The sequence below is a fragment of the Lissotriton vulgaris genome, chromosome 2_1, assembly GCF_964263255.1.
Source record: "Lissotriton vulgaris chromosome 2_1, aLisVul1.2, whole genome shotgun sequence".
NCBI classification, from domain to species: domain Eukaryota; kingdom Metazoa; phylum Chordata; class Amphibia; order Caudata; family Salamandridae; genus Lissotriton; species Lissotriton vulgaris.
In genome coordinates, this window is record NC_141687.1 from 1,669,576,227 (window position 1) to 1,669,592,819 (window position 16,593).

Consider the following 16,593-nt stretch of genomic DNA (forward strand, 5'->3'; position numbering starts at 1 on the left):
ACACACACACACACACACACACATTGGGGGTTAATTGTTTCAGCCCTAGGAGGAACTTTTCCGAGTCCTGGCAGCCTGTTCAGACATCGCACAACAAAGGTTGCTGGTATTTGCAGTCCACACCACCTATTCCACAAATGAGGGTGATGTATTGTACATTCAAAAAAGAACTGCCACATGGAGTCAGGACGGGGAGCATACGCATCTGAAGAGGGACGATTCCCGAAATGAGTCATGCCATAAGAAATACTGAATAGAATTACCTGTTACTGCCCGCTGAGTCCCTCGTCTTCTGTGAGGAGGAAACTGTACATAGACATTTTCTTGCGAGGCCACAGCGCAATGGAGGAGACCCGCCCTGACGAGCCAAGCACCTTTGTGGCACAACGGAGGAGAATTGCGGGAGCAATGGAGTGCTGCTAGCCGCGGGAGGGCAGACATCAGACCTTGATGGGACCGCGACTTCGCGCTGAAGCACGGAGCATTGTCACGGCGCTTCCCCGATAAACCCGCAACGGAGGCGGGAGAAGGCGTTGGGCAGTGGGGGTTAATTGTTTCAGTCCAAAGAGGAACTTTTCCGAGTCCTGGCAGCCTGTTCAGACATCCCACACCAAGGGTTGCTGGTATTTGCAGTCCACCACCTTTTCCAACAATGAGGGTGTTCTATTCTACATTCAAAAAAGGACTGCCACATGGAGTCAGGACGGGGAGCATAGGCATCTGAAGAGGGACGATTCCCGAAACGCATCATGCCATAAGAAATACTGAATAAAATTACCTCTTACCGCCGCTGAGTCCCTCGTTGTCTTCTGTGAGGAGGCAACTGTACATAGATATTTTCTTGCGACGAAACAGTGCAATGGAGAAGACCCGCCCTGACGAGCCAAGCACCTTTGTGGCACAACGGAGGAGAATTGCGGGAGCAATAGAGTGCTTGGAGCGCTGCTAGCCACGGGAGGGCAGACATCGGATCTTGATGGGACCGCGACTTCCCAGTGAAGCACGGAGTATTGTCACGGCGCTTCCCCGATTAGGTCTGTCAATTGACCTTGAGCCTGGTTCCACTGACGTGATAAGCATTCTTGTAGCGTACGCATTTGAAGACATGCATGGGGCACTATGAAAATGCAAGGGGCCATCTTCCCTATAAGTTGCATGAACACTCTTGCTGGAAGGGAGTGTTTTAGCTGAAACCTTGTTAGAATAGTTTGCATGCTGGCTATCCTTGCTGGAGTGGGATAGACAAGCGCTTTTGAGGTGTTTATTGTGGCACCGAGGTACTGTTGTACCTTGGATGGTTTTAGATGGGACTTGGCGATGTTTATTGTGAACCCCAAGTCGTGAAGCAGTTCTATTGTGGCATGAGTGTGTTCCACGCTTTGGTTCTATGAGCTGGCTTTTATGAGCCAGTCGTCGAGGTACGGGAAGACATGGATGTGTTGTCTTCGTAAATGCGCTGCCACCACTGCTAAGCACTTGGTGAATACTCTAGGTGCTGTTGTGACTCCGAATGGGAATACTTTGAATAGATAGTGCTGTCCATCTATTACAAATCTGAGATACTTCCTGTGAGCCTTGTGAATGGGAATGTGGAAGTATGCTTCCTTGAGATCTAAAGTAGGAGGAAGTCGTTTTGCGACAGAAGCGAAAGGACTTGTTGCAGTGTGACCATGTGAAAAGGGTCTGACTGTATGTATATGTTTAGCAGTCTGAGGTCTAGAATAGGCCTTAGAGAGCCGTCTTTTTTTGTAATAAGAAAGTATAGAGAGTAAAGCCCTTTGTTTTGTTGGTGCAGAGGAACTGGTTCTATTTAACTTTTTTGTAGCAGGGATTCTACTTCTTGCTTTAACAGTGCTAGATGTTCTTGTGACATTGGAAGCTGTTTGGGTGGTATGTTTGGGGGGTAGATGTTAGTTCTAGACAGTAACCTGATTGAATACTTTGTCGCACCCACCTGTCTGATGTGATGTTGGTCCAGGCAGGAAGGAATTGTTGCAGTCTTCCCCCCACCAGGAGTGGAATGTTGGAGGGGAAGGGGAGGAAAGTCATTGGGTAGGGGTACAGGAAGAGCGGGAGTTGTTAGTTTTGCCTCTGCCTTTGTTGTAACCTCCTCTTTGGTAGCCCTTAGTGAATGTGGATTGGCTAGGGGTTTTGTAAGAGGTGGAGTGACGTTCGGAGGAGTAGCCTCTAGTGATGCCTCTGTATGATGAGCGACGAAAAGAATGTCTGGGAACTTGCTATTGCAAGGCTCCCATAGATTTTGATGTATCTGTGTCTTTTTTCATTTTTTCTAAAGACACGTCAACATTTGGGCCAAATAAATGTGTCTCATCAAATGGCTGATTAAGGATGGAGTTTTGTACCTCAGGTTTAAAACCTGAGATACGTAGCCAAGCATGTCTACGTAGGAGGGTGCTGGTATTAATTGCTCTTGAGGCGGTATCTGCCGCATCTAGGGCACAGCGAATGGAAGTGTTGGTAATATTTTTACCTTCCTGTATAAGTTCATTGCCCTATTTTTGTATTTGTCAGGTAGATGCTGCATTATGGACTCTAGTTCATCATAATGAGCTCTGTCATATCTGGCCAGCAACGCTTGGGTGTAGGCGATGCGCCAGGTATTAGCTGCTTGAGACGCTGTTCTTTTGCCTGAGGCGTCAAGTAGCTTGGATTCTTTGTCTGGTGGTGAGGCCTCACCTGATGTCTGAGAATTAGCACGTTTACGTGCATTAGACACTACTAAAGAGTCTAATGGTGCTGGACCTTTAACATGGACTTGATCTGTAGGGGCAGCTTTATATTTTCTCTCAATTCGTGGATTGAATACCCTAGCCCTGACAGGGTCTTTAAAAACCTCTGTTGCATGTTTGATTACACCCTTAAGCATTGGTAAAATGACAGTAGACCTTTGTGTGTTATCAAAAGTGTCTAGTAGGAAATCTTCCTCCACCGCATCTGTGTGTAAGTCCACCCCATGATATTGGGCAGCTCTTTGGACTAGTAGGTTAAAACCTATAGTGTCCTCAGGTGGGGATGGTCTAGTAGGGTATATGTTGTTTATATGTTGTCTTGTGGGATCAGGGGTGTTGTAATCATCCCATGGATTAGGTGACTGAGGGGGGACTATTGGTCCCTGCTTGGTCATGTGCACCTCCATTCAGAGTCTGTGTCTACATCATCCTGTGGATTAGGGGATGGTGTAGGTGAATGGTGAAGTGGAGTAGGTGTAGGAGGGGGAACAGTATGGGGAGGTGGAGGAGAAGGCACCCTTAATGGAGAGGTTGCAAAGTCTCTCTTCTTTGGAGGAGGAGGAGGAGGAGGAGGAGGAGGTGCTGGCGCATCAAGTGGTCTCTTTTTGGAACTGAGAGTCAATTGACCAGTCTTAGGATCCTTGACAAGAGTTTTTTGGTTAGGATCAGGTGTGAAAAGTTTCTCTGAACAGGGCAGATCCTTCAGTTTCGAGGTTTTTGTCTCCGTAGGTTTTTTCGGCATCGAGTCGGTAGCTGATTTCGGTTTAGAAGTGTGCCCTTTTGAAGTGTCCTTTACCGGAACCTGTTTCTTCGGTTCCGGGTGTTTTTTCAGTTCCGAAGAGTGTGAATCTGGAGCTTTAGGTGGTTTTTTAGTTGGCTCCGAATGCGGTTTAGGCATCAATGAGCCGCTGCCAGTCTTCAGTGCCGTGTGCTTCGGTGGCTTTTTCTTCGGTGTGGGTGTAGGATCGGCACCGTGGATAGGCTGGCTCGAGCCCGAGCTGCGTGAAGGCTTAATGGGGTTCTTTGCCGGGCCCGAAGGCGGGGCGTTGGAAGCAGTCTCTCGGTGTGCACCCGGGCACGAAGGTGAGGGTGTACCTGAAGCCTTTTTAGAGGGTGTCGAGGAAGGGTTGGAGTCGACGATCTTACTTACGACCCATTGAGCTGAAGTGACTTCCTCGACGTCGGAGTCTTCGGCGTCTTAGGAGCTGGTACTCTCTTCGGCGTGCTGGTGTTCTGGCACGTCGACGCCCTCTTCGAAGATGTCATCGGGGATCGAAGCTGATGAGCAAGCCATTGTTCTTCGAGCTCGTCGGTCCCAGATCATCTTCTTGGAGTGGAAGGAGGCACAAGTAGGTCGGTGTGGGGAGACTTCGACCCACATCGAGGACACTTCTTGAATGGCGTCCTTTCCATGAGCCAGAAGTAAGGCCTAGGTAGGCCCGAAGGCCTTCGTCGACGACCGGAATCGAAGACTTCGAAGGTGAAGAATCGTGTCGATGTGTAGCGCGATCGAAACAATACCGTTGAACTGGGTGAGGATTGCGCGCCGAAGGAAATTTTGGTTCCTAACCGGAGCGCAGGAAACACATCCGAGCCCGATGGCGGGAAAAAACAATCTGGGGATGGAGCCGATGCCCATGCGCAATGTGGTCCAAAATCTCGTGACTTCCACAGAACTTTTCCGGACAACAACAAACTGCAAACATCCAGGCCCAACACTAGGTAGAGATCTATGCACAGTGTGCAATCTGCAGCTCATCTGCCTCGAACATATATATATATATATATATATACACATACACACACACACACATACAGATAAGGAACTGCTTACTATTATGATTCAGGCATGTGAATTTATGAAAGATACCCCAATACTGGATAAGAAGCAAGTTACTTACCTGTAACTACAGTTATCCAGTATTGGTATCTTTCATAGATTCACATGCAACCCACCCTCCTCCCCGGAGAGGCACCTCTAGGATACAGTACTAACTACACTCGTGCTGGAAAATCTGAGGGACTCAGCCTCGCTTGGGAAGGTTCTAGAGGGTGCTGGTTGCTGATAGGCTGAGTTTTCAGTTTGGTCCTTTTTGTAAAAGGAGACTAATAGGCTATGGAGTATATGGTTGCTACCATAATAGCCTATGGAAAGGTACTATTTTTTACTTACTACTTTGTTATTTATGTACCGTGGGATTCCCACTACAACGATGGGGAATGATTCAGGCATGTGAATCTATGAAAGATACCCCAATACTGGATAATAGAAGGGGTAATTGGCCACCAAGGTTGACGTTTGGGGCTAACTATCCCTCCTGTTATCTCCTGTAAATCCCACACAGTGGGATTGCTAAGAGGTGTTCGGTGGCCACGCTCACCTTTCGCCACCACTCGGCAAACGCGACTGGCCTCTCTTCCTCTGTTCTTCCAAGTACCACACCCGTGGTGTTAGGTGGGATACTTGTACGTTAAATACAGATTCACTAGGGAAGACGTATGCCACCTTCAATTGTGAAAAGACCTCTCAACCCTTTGGATAGGAAAAGGTTGCCCCTGATCAGATATGAATTTTGGCCGGAGAGATTTTACCTGAGCCAAGTCAATTCTGTAGCAAAAGAACTCCCTTTCGGTCATAAAAGTACTTTCAGATGTTACAGAGATACCTTTTAGCAGCAGAAATCATTCAAAGATCAAGAAACCCATGGTGCAGAACCCCAGCATCTATATGCAATATCCAACCCTGTCCAGCATCTGACAGCTGTGTGACCGCCTTGGGAATACTGTCAGATGACTCCCCACAGCCTGAATAATTATAATCTCAGTAACTCTCCATCAACCATAAGAAGGGAATAAATAATTGCCATATTTCTAAATAAGATTAATTTCTATGTTACAGATCTCACTATTTATTCCATGTTATCCCCACCTGTTAAGCTATTATCTACGTAAGCATGTAAACAGCAATGACCAATCTGACAAAACCACTTATGGAGGCATTATATGCTTGACACAAACTCAGGTCCTACCTGTGGGGGAGGAAATCGTTGCTGGGAGTATGTAGATGACTGCTGCTGCTGCTGTTGTTGTGGTGGCTGCTGTGGATATGGAGACTGCTGTGGATGCGCTGAAGGAGCTGGAGGCTGTGGCTGCTGCTGCGTGTAAGAAGCCTGCGACTGTTGCTGAGCATAGGGAGGCTGAGTTTGAGGATGTTGCGGCTGAGGCGGATGCTGGGATGGATGCTGGTTTGGATGCTGGGTTGGATGCTGGGTTGGATGCTGGGTTGGATGCTGGGTTGGATGCTGGGATGGTGTTTGTGGAGGGGCAGGCTGTTGCTGGCCATATGGAGATGACGATTGCTGATGCGAAGGCTGAGACTGTTGCTGTGAGTAAGCAGGTTGGGAGGACTGTAGTTGTTGAGACTGAGGTTGTTGTTGTGGGTAAGGAGATTGGGAAAGGACAGCTTGAGTCGGTGGTTGAGAATATGGAGCCTGCTGCTGCGGATGAGAACTTTGCTGATTGTAATACGGAGACTGGGCCTGTTGCCCATACCCGCCCTGCTGGCCATATGGAGGAATCTATACAAAAGAAGAAAGACAAAAATCAGAAAATTATGGGCAGGAAAAAAACACTGCTTTCTTTATTACAGATGATTATGGCTACAAAAGTTATTCTCAACAGAACATTGCCTAACCCCTTGGCTGCTGGGGTAATTTACCGGCGGTGCTGGGGGGCGGGGGGGCACTCACAGCGCACCGGTGCTCATGACGAGCTCAGCTCGTCATGAGCTGCAGTGCTCCTGTGCTCATGACTAGCTGAGCTCGTCATGAGCATGCAAGGGGTTAAGAAATGTGAAATAAACCCTTATGCAGGCAAAACATTCTCCAACTGAGGAACAAAAAGTTACATGGCCTCTCATTCATGAATGGAAATGCAAGTCCTGAAAAGCAACGTTAATTACACAAGGGGGTAAGAAACAAAAATGTAATCCGGTTTTACAAAAAACAACAGACAAATGAAAAGTTTATTTACCTCCGGTAATGCTCTTTTTTGGTGGACTCCATCTGCCTGGAGATTCCTCACCTTTTGAATATACCAAGCGCTGTTTGGGTTCGGAAACTTTTTGACAGGTCTCCAAACAGGGAGGGGTCGTTGGCTCCACTTCAGCACTGTATGTGGTGAACATGTAACATTACTACAGCCATAAAGCACCCCTTTTAGGGTGTTATCAGTTTCCGTCGGTTTGTTACACGCCTTCAAGGCAGACGGATAGAAGTAAAATCAGGAAGGCAGGTGCAATATTTTTTATTCATGTAGGGATTCCATCAAGAGGACTTGTGGGATAAAAAGCCATGCAATAGGGAGGCGGGCGGGTCGGTAAGCAATCTGCAGGTAGATAGTGTATCCACCAGAAAGCCAGCAGATTCCTCACCTTTTTAAAGATTCCCTTAAAACTGCAAGGCCCTTAAAACTTTTTTGTTCCAGCAAGCTTTCAACCCCTAGCCCATTGTGTCCTTCCCGCTCAGTAATCCCCTTAGCGTCATGAAACTGCATAGTAAACGTGCGCTCTATAAATTCCTAAAAATTCAAATTCAAATTCCCAAAGCAGTACTCAACCAGAAGGTGGGTGCATTGCTGGACTGAGTGTGCAAAATTGCCTTCCCTTCTCACTTCAGAATCCAAACAGTTATACTTGGCATAAGTGTGAAGGGAAGCTCAGGTCGTCCCCTTGCAGTGGTCTGTTACCGTCCCTCCTCCCGCCAGCAGAGAAGTAGAACAATTTACTTTGGTGGAATAAACAATGGGGTCTTGGGGCCAGTAACCCAGGCAGTAGCATCTCCAGGATCGGCACAGCGTCAGATGGACCTGCAGGTGCTGGATCTTCCATGACTTCTTTCATCAATTCCTGGCTCAACGTCAATGGTTGAGGTGAGACCATGGGTCTTAACGAATTACTTTTCGAAGAGTGGTTTTGTTTATAGTGCTTCCTTCTCTTATGCTTCTTTTTGGACAACTTCAACAACAGCAGTGACTTGGGCGACGTCAAAGCTGGTCTGAATTTTCGCCATCCGTGACGCTCAAATCTTGCGCTTGGCATGAACATTTTGACCTCCTATACCTTGATGGCTTTAAGGTGCATCTTCCGACTTGAGTTGCAGGTCTCAATGTCATGGCAATATCCTAAATACCAAAGGCAGATTTTGTGAGGGTCTGTAATGGACATCTGTCCAGTTATGGTGTGACACAAGTGGAAAAACTGAATCTGTTAACAAATGTATGTATGTATGTATGTATTGGCATTTATATAGCGCACTACTTACCCGTAGGGTCCCAAGGCGCTTCGACCGCTGCGAAACCCTTCCTGGCTTCCCTGAGAGATGGTCCCTTAATGGGTATCTCCAGGGTGAGACCAGGCATCCCCGGCGGTCTGGTGGGGCCGTTAGTGAAGATGAGGCAAGCTAATGCCCAGAGTTGCCGAGTGTGATCGCTGATCAGAGTGGGCACCGAGGCGAGAGAATTATCGAGTCCGCTGACCCTGGTCCAGAAACCTGCCGCGCCGGGAATCGAACCCTGGTCCCGGGCCGTCCTCTGCTCTCGGGTCTGCCGCCTCTAACCAGTGAGCCACACTACTTCACAAACATTTTATGTGAACGGCAGCAACAACTCCTGAGGAGATTGAGAGCTCCGGATCGCGGCGATGACATGGGGAAACAAGCATTGGCATAGCCAATAGGTCTCGCTTTTGGGACCTTATAAGTGATTAGCCATGCAACACTTGTTGTTTAATGAAGGATATTGTGCTGGATAACTAAATACTTCAAATGTCCCAAAGGCGAGACCTATTGGCTATGAATTGTGGGGGCCTTATAAGTGTTTAGGTAGAGCTATTGACTATGCCAATGTTTCTAAGCTGTGCTGTAGAGAAGTGTGGCTGCTGTGCAGCATGCTGAGAAGTTGTAATTAAAAAGTGTAAGAAGCACTGAGTGATGCTGTGCTGGCCCTGAGTGATGCTGTGCTGGCCCTGGGTGATGCTGTGCTGGCCCTGGGTGATGCTGTGGTCGTACAGACTGATGATGTGGTGGTACAGACTGATGATGTGGTGGTGCTGACTGATGATGTGGTGGTGGTGCTGACTGATGCTGTGGTGGTGCTATCTTGTGCTGGCGTAGAGCGACGCTGTGGTGGCGCTGAGTGATGCAGTTGTGGCGCTGAGTGATGCTGTTGTGGCCCTGAGCGATATTGTGGTGGGCTGTAGTTGAACACATTGTACAGGGTCAATTATTACCCCCCCCCCCACCAAGACAAATTCACCCTATCAACTTTCATTGTGCTCAGTCGCTGAATACACCAGTGCAAGATGGCCGTGGCATAAGTTCTCACAGCTGACAAATGTCCTGTTTCTTCATTCGTACCCCATTGTCAAATTAATTAATTCTGTCACATTGGCTGTACATGGTGTGGCCTCAGTGTACATACACTCTGAACAGACTTCAAATGAGAAGTAAAGTTTATAACAGAAACATTGGTATGACTGGAAGCACGCTCGGCAATTGGATTCGGTCGCAGTCCCTAAGCAAGGAGGCACCCATCTAACCAACAAAGCAGTTCACAGCGACGCATAAAGTTAACCTCTTTACATATTAAATTGTATTTACGCTATTGTTAGTCACCAATATTTGAAATCAGTATTTTTATAACAATACTAAACATGTATATATGTGTGGCTATTTTTAAATGTTTACAGAAACTAAAAAAAGAGCATATTGACGGTAATATCTATTAGCAGTCACTCTTTGTTTATTCTAATCTTGCCGGCGCGGCGGTGAAAGCGATTGCATGCTCTGTGGTGGAGGAGGGGCGGAGTGAGTCGCGCTGTAAGGGTGCCGCGGGGAAGTCAGATGGCTGCTGCGCGCATGCTTGCAAGGTTTGGCCACACAGAAAGAGTGTGGTCGAATTTTAAAATGTCCACTCACTAAAAGTCTAGCCAGAGCAACACATGCCCTGGCTCAGGCGAGACCCTAACAAGGCAACTGAAGGCAGCCCGTAGACAGGTGCGCTTTATGACTCAAGTGACTTAACAAGAGTAACCGAGGTAAAGCCAGTATCGCCCACCAGTGTTGCGAGCTATTGAAGAGTTTCCAGATACAAACTGGGGCCTGGGATATTCAAACGGTAAAGGGATCTGCTAGAGGATATATTTATCAGAAATGATAGGCTAATTTAAGTTGTAGTGCTTGTTATTTGCCCCCTGTCGTCATAAGTAGCTGGGCTGTCTGCTCTTGGATACGGTTTGGTGTGCTAACATTTTGTTACCAGAATTTGATGTTTTTAGCTGCTCACCTGTTGAGCATATGGGATATTTCCCATATTACCCTGTGTCCTGCCCTGCATCATAGGGTATCGTTGTGGATTCTGTGGTCCATAGGGCTGTCCTGGGTAGCCATGCCCCTGCTGTGGCACCGGTGAAGGTCCCTGCTGTTGTGAATATGGATTACTCGCTCCGTATGGCTGAGGTCTCATCTTTCCCATCTGATCCATTGGGCTTGATGACTGCAAACAAAAGCAAAAAACTAAATGAACTACAGAAGATTTTGCTGTAAATAGAATAACACATAAGAACAATTGTTACTTACCTGTAAACGGTGGTTCTCCTGTATTGGTGTCTTTCATAGATTCAAATGCTTGAATATTCCCCGTCGTCGAAGTGGGAGCCCCACGGTAAATAAATTAGCAATAAAAAACCAACAATATATGTATATAGAAACATAATTACATACATTCTAAAACCATAAATACTTATAAGTACCAAGGAGAGCAGTAACACATAGGAATACATTAGAAGAAAAAAGCACTTTCATAACATATCCAAGTCATTATGGTAGACCAAACTACAGCCAATCAGGCGCAAGCACCCCTCTAGAACCTTCTCCTCAGAGGCTCAGGCCCTCAGATTTTCGTAGCACCAGAGTGACAAAAGAATCTAAGAGGAGAAGCGAGCCTCTGAGGGGAGGTGGGTGGGTCGCATGTGAATCTATGAAAGACACCAATACTGGAGAACCACCGTTTACAGGTAAGTAACAATTGTTATTCTCCAGTATTGGGGTGTCTTTCATAGATTCACATGCTTGAATAGAATAGTGAGCAGTAATAGCTGTCCACTCCTATAGGCGGAGGGAATGAAAGAGGCTCACCTTATTTAAAAAGATTACGAAGCACCGCTTTGCCCACTGCTGAATCAGCTTCGTTGATCGTCTCGAGGCAGTAGTGCTTTGTAAAAGTATGCCTGCTGGACCACGTGGCTGCTCGGTATATTTGGTGAATCGGCACACCCGCAAACAGGGCAGTAGAGGAAGACATCGCCCTGGTGGAATGAGCCCGAACTGTAGATTGAAGAGGCTTGCCAGCCTTCTGATGACAAAAGGATATTGCTGACGTGCAATAGTTGGCTTGGTAACACAAAGCCCCTTGCGCATGCGTCTGTAAGCAACGAACAGTTGATCAGACTTACGAAAAGGCGCTGTCCTGTCGATGTAGAATTTGAGGCATCTTTTAACCCCTTCGCTGCGGCGGCTATTCTGTGGCAGCGCTAAGGGGGAGGCGGGGCCGGGCGGCGCTCCCGTGCTCGTGACGGAACCGCTCCGTCACAGCCCGCGGGTGAGCTGTGCTTGTGACGGAACGGTTCCGTCACGGCCCGCCCGCTCTTTAGAACGTCAGCGCAGGCGGGGAATTCGCGCTGCGCAGGGACGGCGAGCGGGCCGTGAGGGAACCGTTCCGTCATCAGCACAGCCCACCCGAGGCTCGTGACGCAACGGTTCCGTCACGAGCATGGGAGGGGTTAACGTCCAATGAATGCAAACGTTGCTCCGCGGGAGATTAAGGATTAGAGAAGAAAGTCTTTAAGCACACTGGTTCATTGAGGTGAAAATCAGTCGGCACCTTAGGCATGAATGCCGGGTTGTTGCGAAGTACGACACGGTCCGATTTGAATTGAAGAAAAGAAGGCTGAAGGGTAAAGGCATGGATATCACTAACGCGACGTGAGGAGGTCAAGACAAGAAGAAGGGCCACCTTCCAGGTCAAAAATGTCAAATCTGCTTTGTGAATGGGCTCAAAAGATGCCTTCATCAATTGCGCCAAAACAACATTGAGATGTCAGGTGGGAGGAGGACGCCGAATGGGTGGGAACATCCTGAATAGTCCTTTGAAGAACTGTCGAATGACTCTGGAAGAGTAGAGAAAAGAACACCCATCCTGCCAGAAACGAGAGATTGCCGCTAGGAAGACCTTCAAAGTGGAGTGGGAAAATCCTGATTGAGCCAACTGCAGTAAGAATGGCAGAAGCTGAGCAGGAGAAGAGTGCACGGGATGGATGTTGGCAGAGGCAAACCATTGACAGAACCTTTTCCACTTTAGCTTAGCAGGTTCCAGGCCGTTAATTTGAGAGAGGAGGGGTCCCTTCTGGGATGAGTCTGTTGTGATGGTCACCGTTGGGGTCGATGGTGTTAGAGGCTTCCGTTCTGTCATGTTCTTCTTGATCCACCACGACATCTCCTCCTGCACTGCGAGCGTTACAACCACTAGATCTTCCCAACTTCCTGTAGCTTGTGACCATTGTTCTTGGAGCCATTCTTGGAATGGGCTCATGTGGAGGCATACGTTTGGTACCAAATGTATGCACGGGCCATCATGCCCATGACCTTGTTCGCTGTCCTCACTGTCAGAGCTCGCCCCTTCTGGTAGAGGCGCGTCTCCTTCACTAGTGCCACTGTCCTCTTGTCGCTGGGGAACACCTTGCTCTGTATGGTGTTGATCTGTGCTCCCAGTAAGATTTTTACTTGCTTTGGTTCCATAGAGGATTTTCCCCAGTGGATGGAGAATTCCAGGTCCATCAGCATATTCGTCACGCGTTGTGCGTGCTTCTTGCATGTTCTGTGTGAGCTTGCCTTTATTAGCCTGTCGTCCAGGTAAGTGTAAACATGGATCCCTTCCTGTCTTAGGTGCGCTGTCACTGCTGCGAGGCACTTGGTGAAGACCCTTGGTGCGGATTTTAGTCTGAACGCTAGGGCTGTGAACTGGTAGTGGTCTTTGTTTATTGTAAATCTCAGCAGGTGTTTTTGCTGCCTATTCATAGGAATGTGCAGGTAAGCATCTTTGAGGTCTATGGTGGCCATGAAATCTCCGTCCCTTATCTGTGGAATGACCTCCTGTAAGGACGGCATCTTGAATTTGTGTGTCTTTATGAAATAGTTTAGGAACCTTAGGTCTAGGATGGGCCTCATTGTTTCGGCACGAGGAAGTATGTGGAGTACACTCCCTTGTTCCTTATTCGGTATGGTACTGGCTCGATGGCCTCCTTTTCCAGGAGGTTCGTCGCTTCCCTTTGAAGTAGCTCTAGCTCTTTTGCTGACTGCGCCCTCCTTTTTGGCTTTCTGTTTGGCGGTGTCGTTTCCAGTTCTATGCAGTATCCGAAATGTATGATGTTGAGTATTCATTTGTCTGTGGTTATCTTCTTCCACTCCTGGAAGAAACAACTTAACCTGCCTCCTACTGGTGTTACATGTTCTGCGATGTGTGTTCCGTGTAACCCTGAGTCTGTCTTTTTGTGCTCCACCCTGGGAGGCTGTGCGCGGGTGGGCATTGATCTTGTGACGGGAGTCACTTAGAGGCGGGTTGTTGGACCCCTCTTTTGTTTTGTACACGTCTGTTCCCTCTCCTGCGAAAGGGCTGGCCTCTCTGTTGTTGGTGCCAGTGTTGTTTATGGTTCCCTTGCTGTGCTTAGTTGTCGCTATGCTGTGACTGTTGGAATGTCTGGTGTGACGTTCCCGGTTGGTTACCCCCCCTTATGTTCGGTCTCCGTGATGGGGTACCTCTCTTTGTTCCTCTGAATTGCAAAGCCCCCATAGACCTTGCTGTTTGGTTTTCCTTTTTCAGCTAGGTGAGCTTTTCATTCACCGGTGCCCCAAAAAGTGTCTCCCCGTTGAAAGGGGTGCTAAGAATGTTGTGCTGTACCTCTGGCTTGAAGCCCGAAATACTGAGCCAAGCAGCCTGTCTTCTCTCGGTGACTCCCAACATCATCAGCCTGCTGGACGTGTCCGCTCCATCCAAGGCTGTTTTGAGGCAGGCATTTGCCACGTTCTTTCCCCCCTCTACCAGGTGTGCAGCTCTTTGCTGGTACTCATCTTGTAGGTGCTGCAGCAACTGTCCGATCTCATCCAGGATCTGGTACTGGTGCCTGTTCAGAAGGGCGTTTGAGTTAGGTCCATCCTCTTACTTTCCTTGTCTGGAGGTGGCCCTGAAGTAGTTGGGACATTAGCCCTCTTCCTGGTGGTCGCCGCAATAGTGGAGTCCGCTGTAACTGATTCTCTGATGTATGGAGGGTCCTTGGCGGAGTGTTTATATTTCTTCTCCGTCCTAGGCGTGACGGACCTGCATGTCGCTGGTTCCTTGAACGCCTCCTTCCCCTGGGCCATGACACTCTCAAGCATAGGGAGGTACTGGCTCCTCGTCTGCGTGGGGAGCCGGGTCTTGAGCAGGAAGTCTGTTTTCGTTTTCTCCTCGTCTAGCTTTACTCCAAAAGCGGTTGCCGCGTTCTTGATGACCATATTGTAGACCCCAATGTCACCTGGCGGCGAAGGCCTCGAAGGGTACGAGTCCACGTCGTCTTCTGGGTTCTCGGTGTCGAGGTCCTGCCACTCCAGGTCTTGCGTCCCCGAGGATGCTGATCCGAGGGTCGTCCGTTGATCGTCTTCCCCCTCCTCATCGTAGTATGAGGCGTCTTCATGCAGGTGTTCCTGGGCCTCTGGACTTTCCGGCGGCTCTTCGGCCTCGAAGTCCTCCTCCTCTTCTATTTCCACGACCACCGTGCTTTGCTTCGACGGGATGTTGAATCTCTTCATTTTTTCGTCAAACTCCTTCTTTCGTTAAAGGATGTTATCCATCTCGGCCTCGAGCCTTCTTTTCTTCCTCTCCATTTCGGCGGCCTGTTCGGCGTCGAATGGTTTGGCTGCTCTCTTCGTCGTAAATTTCGACGTCGAGATGGGCTTTGGGTCTTTCCTCGGCGCCGAAGCCATCTTCGGGGCCCACTCTTTCGAAGTTGAACGTTCCTTTTCGGGGACGTGCTTTGACGACCGTCTTCGCCGCCGAGGAGTCCTTTTCGAAGGATCTGCTGGGCAGTTTGTCCTTGGGTGCAGCTGTGGCCGCCGAGATTTTCTACTCCAGTGCTCCCTTCGAAGACTTCGACTGTTTTTCGAGAGTCTGCCTCAGATTGTCGAGGCTCTGTCGGGGCTTTGGGGGTTGTCGACTCTCCTACCTCTTTAGAAGTCTTCTTATCGGTCTCTACGACCGTGTAGCTGTCGTCTTCTCCGGCGACGTTATCCTCCTCGTCGCTCGAGAACCCCATGTCCTGAAGGGACGGCTGTTGACTTTTGACATGCATGTTGTAGTTGTCCCGTCTCTGTCGCTCTCTAACCCGGAGAGTCTTCACTGTGAAGGAGGAACAGGCGTTACAGTCCTTGCTCTCATGGTCGACCGGTAGGCAGAGGTTGCAAACCGGGTGTTGATCCTTCTGCGCGTACTTGTGGTAGCAGTTACGGCAGAATTTAAAAGGTGTGTTGTACATGTCGCGGGTTCAGAGGGCCCCCTGTGCGCATCCTCCGTTGGACGTCGAAGTTCTTCGAAGTTCTCCTTCCTCTTTGTCATCCCGGCTCGAAGTTGTTATCCCTCGCCGTCTTTTCAGGCTTTTCCTTGCAAACCGGCTTCTCAGTGTCTTCTTTCCCTCCAAAACTCTGGAGCCCCTCGTGGAACGATCCAGACCCAACGGCGGAAAAAAGAATCTGAAGATGGCGCCCAAGGGTGGGAGCTTTCCGCAGGAAGCGTGCCGACGTCATGAGAAGGACACCAAAAGGTGGGACGTCGACGCCCACCTGGGCTACCAAAAAGAAAAAAGAAAAGACTACGATTCCGGACCCAACCACTAGACCGCAGAATAACGCACAGCATAGTGAATACAGAAAGATTCACTCTGCAAAACCACCGTCGACGAAGATGCTGATGAAGCAGACGACGGCAAAACCACAGCAGTTGACGAAGCTGTCGTCGACTAAGCCGCCGCCAACGACGAACCAGTCGTCGATGGAGCCGCTGTCGATGGAGAAACCGTCGACGAAGCGTCTCTCTTCACAGAAGGAGTCGACGAAGATTTTGATGTCGACGAGACTCCCTTCTTTGATGTCTACAAGGAGATTGGAATCGTCGACGAGACAGACTTGAAGCTTACACACACCATCGTCGACACTGACAACGTCGTCGTCAGAGAAGTACAGACGACAGATTTCGTTGTCTGAGCACATTTTTCAAGGTAAACATGCATAGAAGGAGCCGTGGACGCCTGAGAGTCAGATCTCGAGGGCGTAGCAGGAAGAGGAGAAGGCACAGCAGGAGCCTTCTGGAATTCAAGTTTCTTCTTCTTCAGAAATGGAGATGGCATTTCCTGCACACTGCTACGTTTTGAGGTGGCTCTAGACCCAACTGACGCAAGGCTTTCTGCATCAGAAAGAGGTGAATCCTTCTCCTTCAACCTCTGCAACCAAAGGAGGAGACGCCCCTCCCTGTCCTTAATGGTCTTGGTGGAGAAAGTCCAGCAAATTTTACATTTGCCTACCTCATGCTCTGGATAGAGGCAATAAATACACTTCTTGTGAGGGTCCTCAGAGAAGAGCCGCAACTTCCCACAAGAAGCACAAGGACGAAACAAAGATTTCTTACTTGAAGACATCTCAGAAAAACAGAAGAAATCCATAAGGAAGTTGAAAACTGAGCAAATCTCAGGGAGACTCCCTTCACA

At 48.7% G+C, this 16,593-nt stretch overlaps 1 protein-coding gene across 2 annotated transcripts in view; it reads right to left on the bottom strand.

Moving 5' to 3' along the window:
• ARID1A (AT-rich interaction domain 1A) overlaps window positions 1-16,593 on the bottom strand; it is a 599,176-nt gene that overhangs the window by 456,534 nt on the left and 126,049 nt on the right. For both annotated transcript variants that reach the window (XM_086957625.1, XM_086957624.1), the window contains exons 2-3: window positions 10,092-10,301; window positions 5,780-6,328 (exon numbers count right to left, since the gene is read on the bottom strand). In XM_086957625.1, coding sequence (XP_086813751.1) covers window positions 5,780-6,328; window positions 10,092-10,301 — 759 coding nt within the window. The remainder of the gene's footprint in view (window positions 1-5,779; window positions 6,329-10,091; window positions 10,302-16,593) is intronic.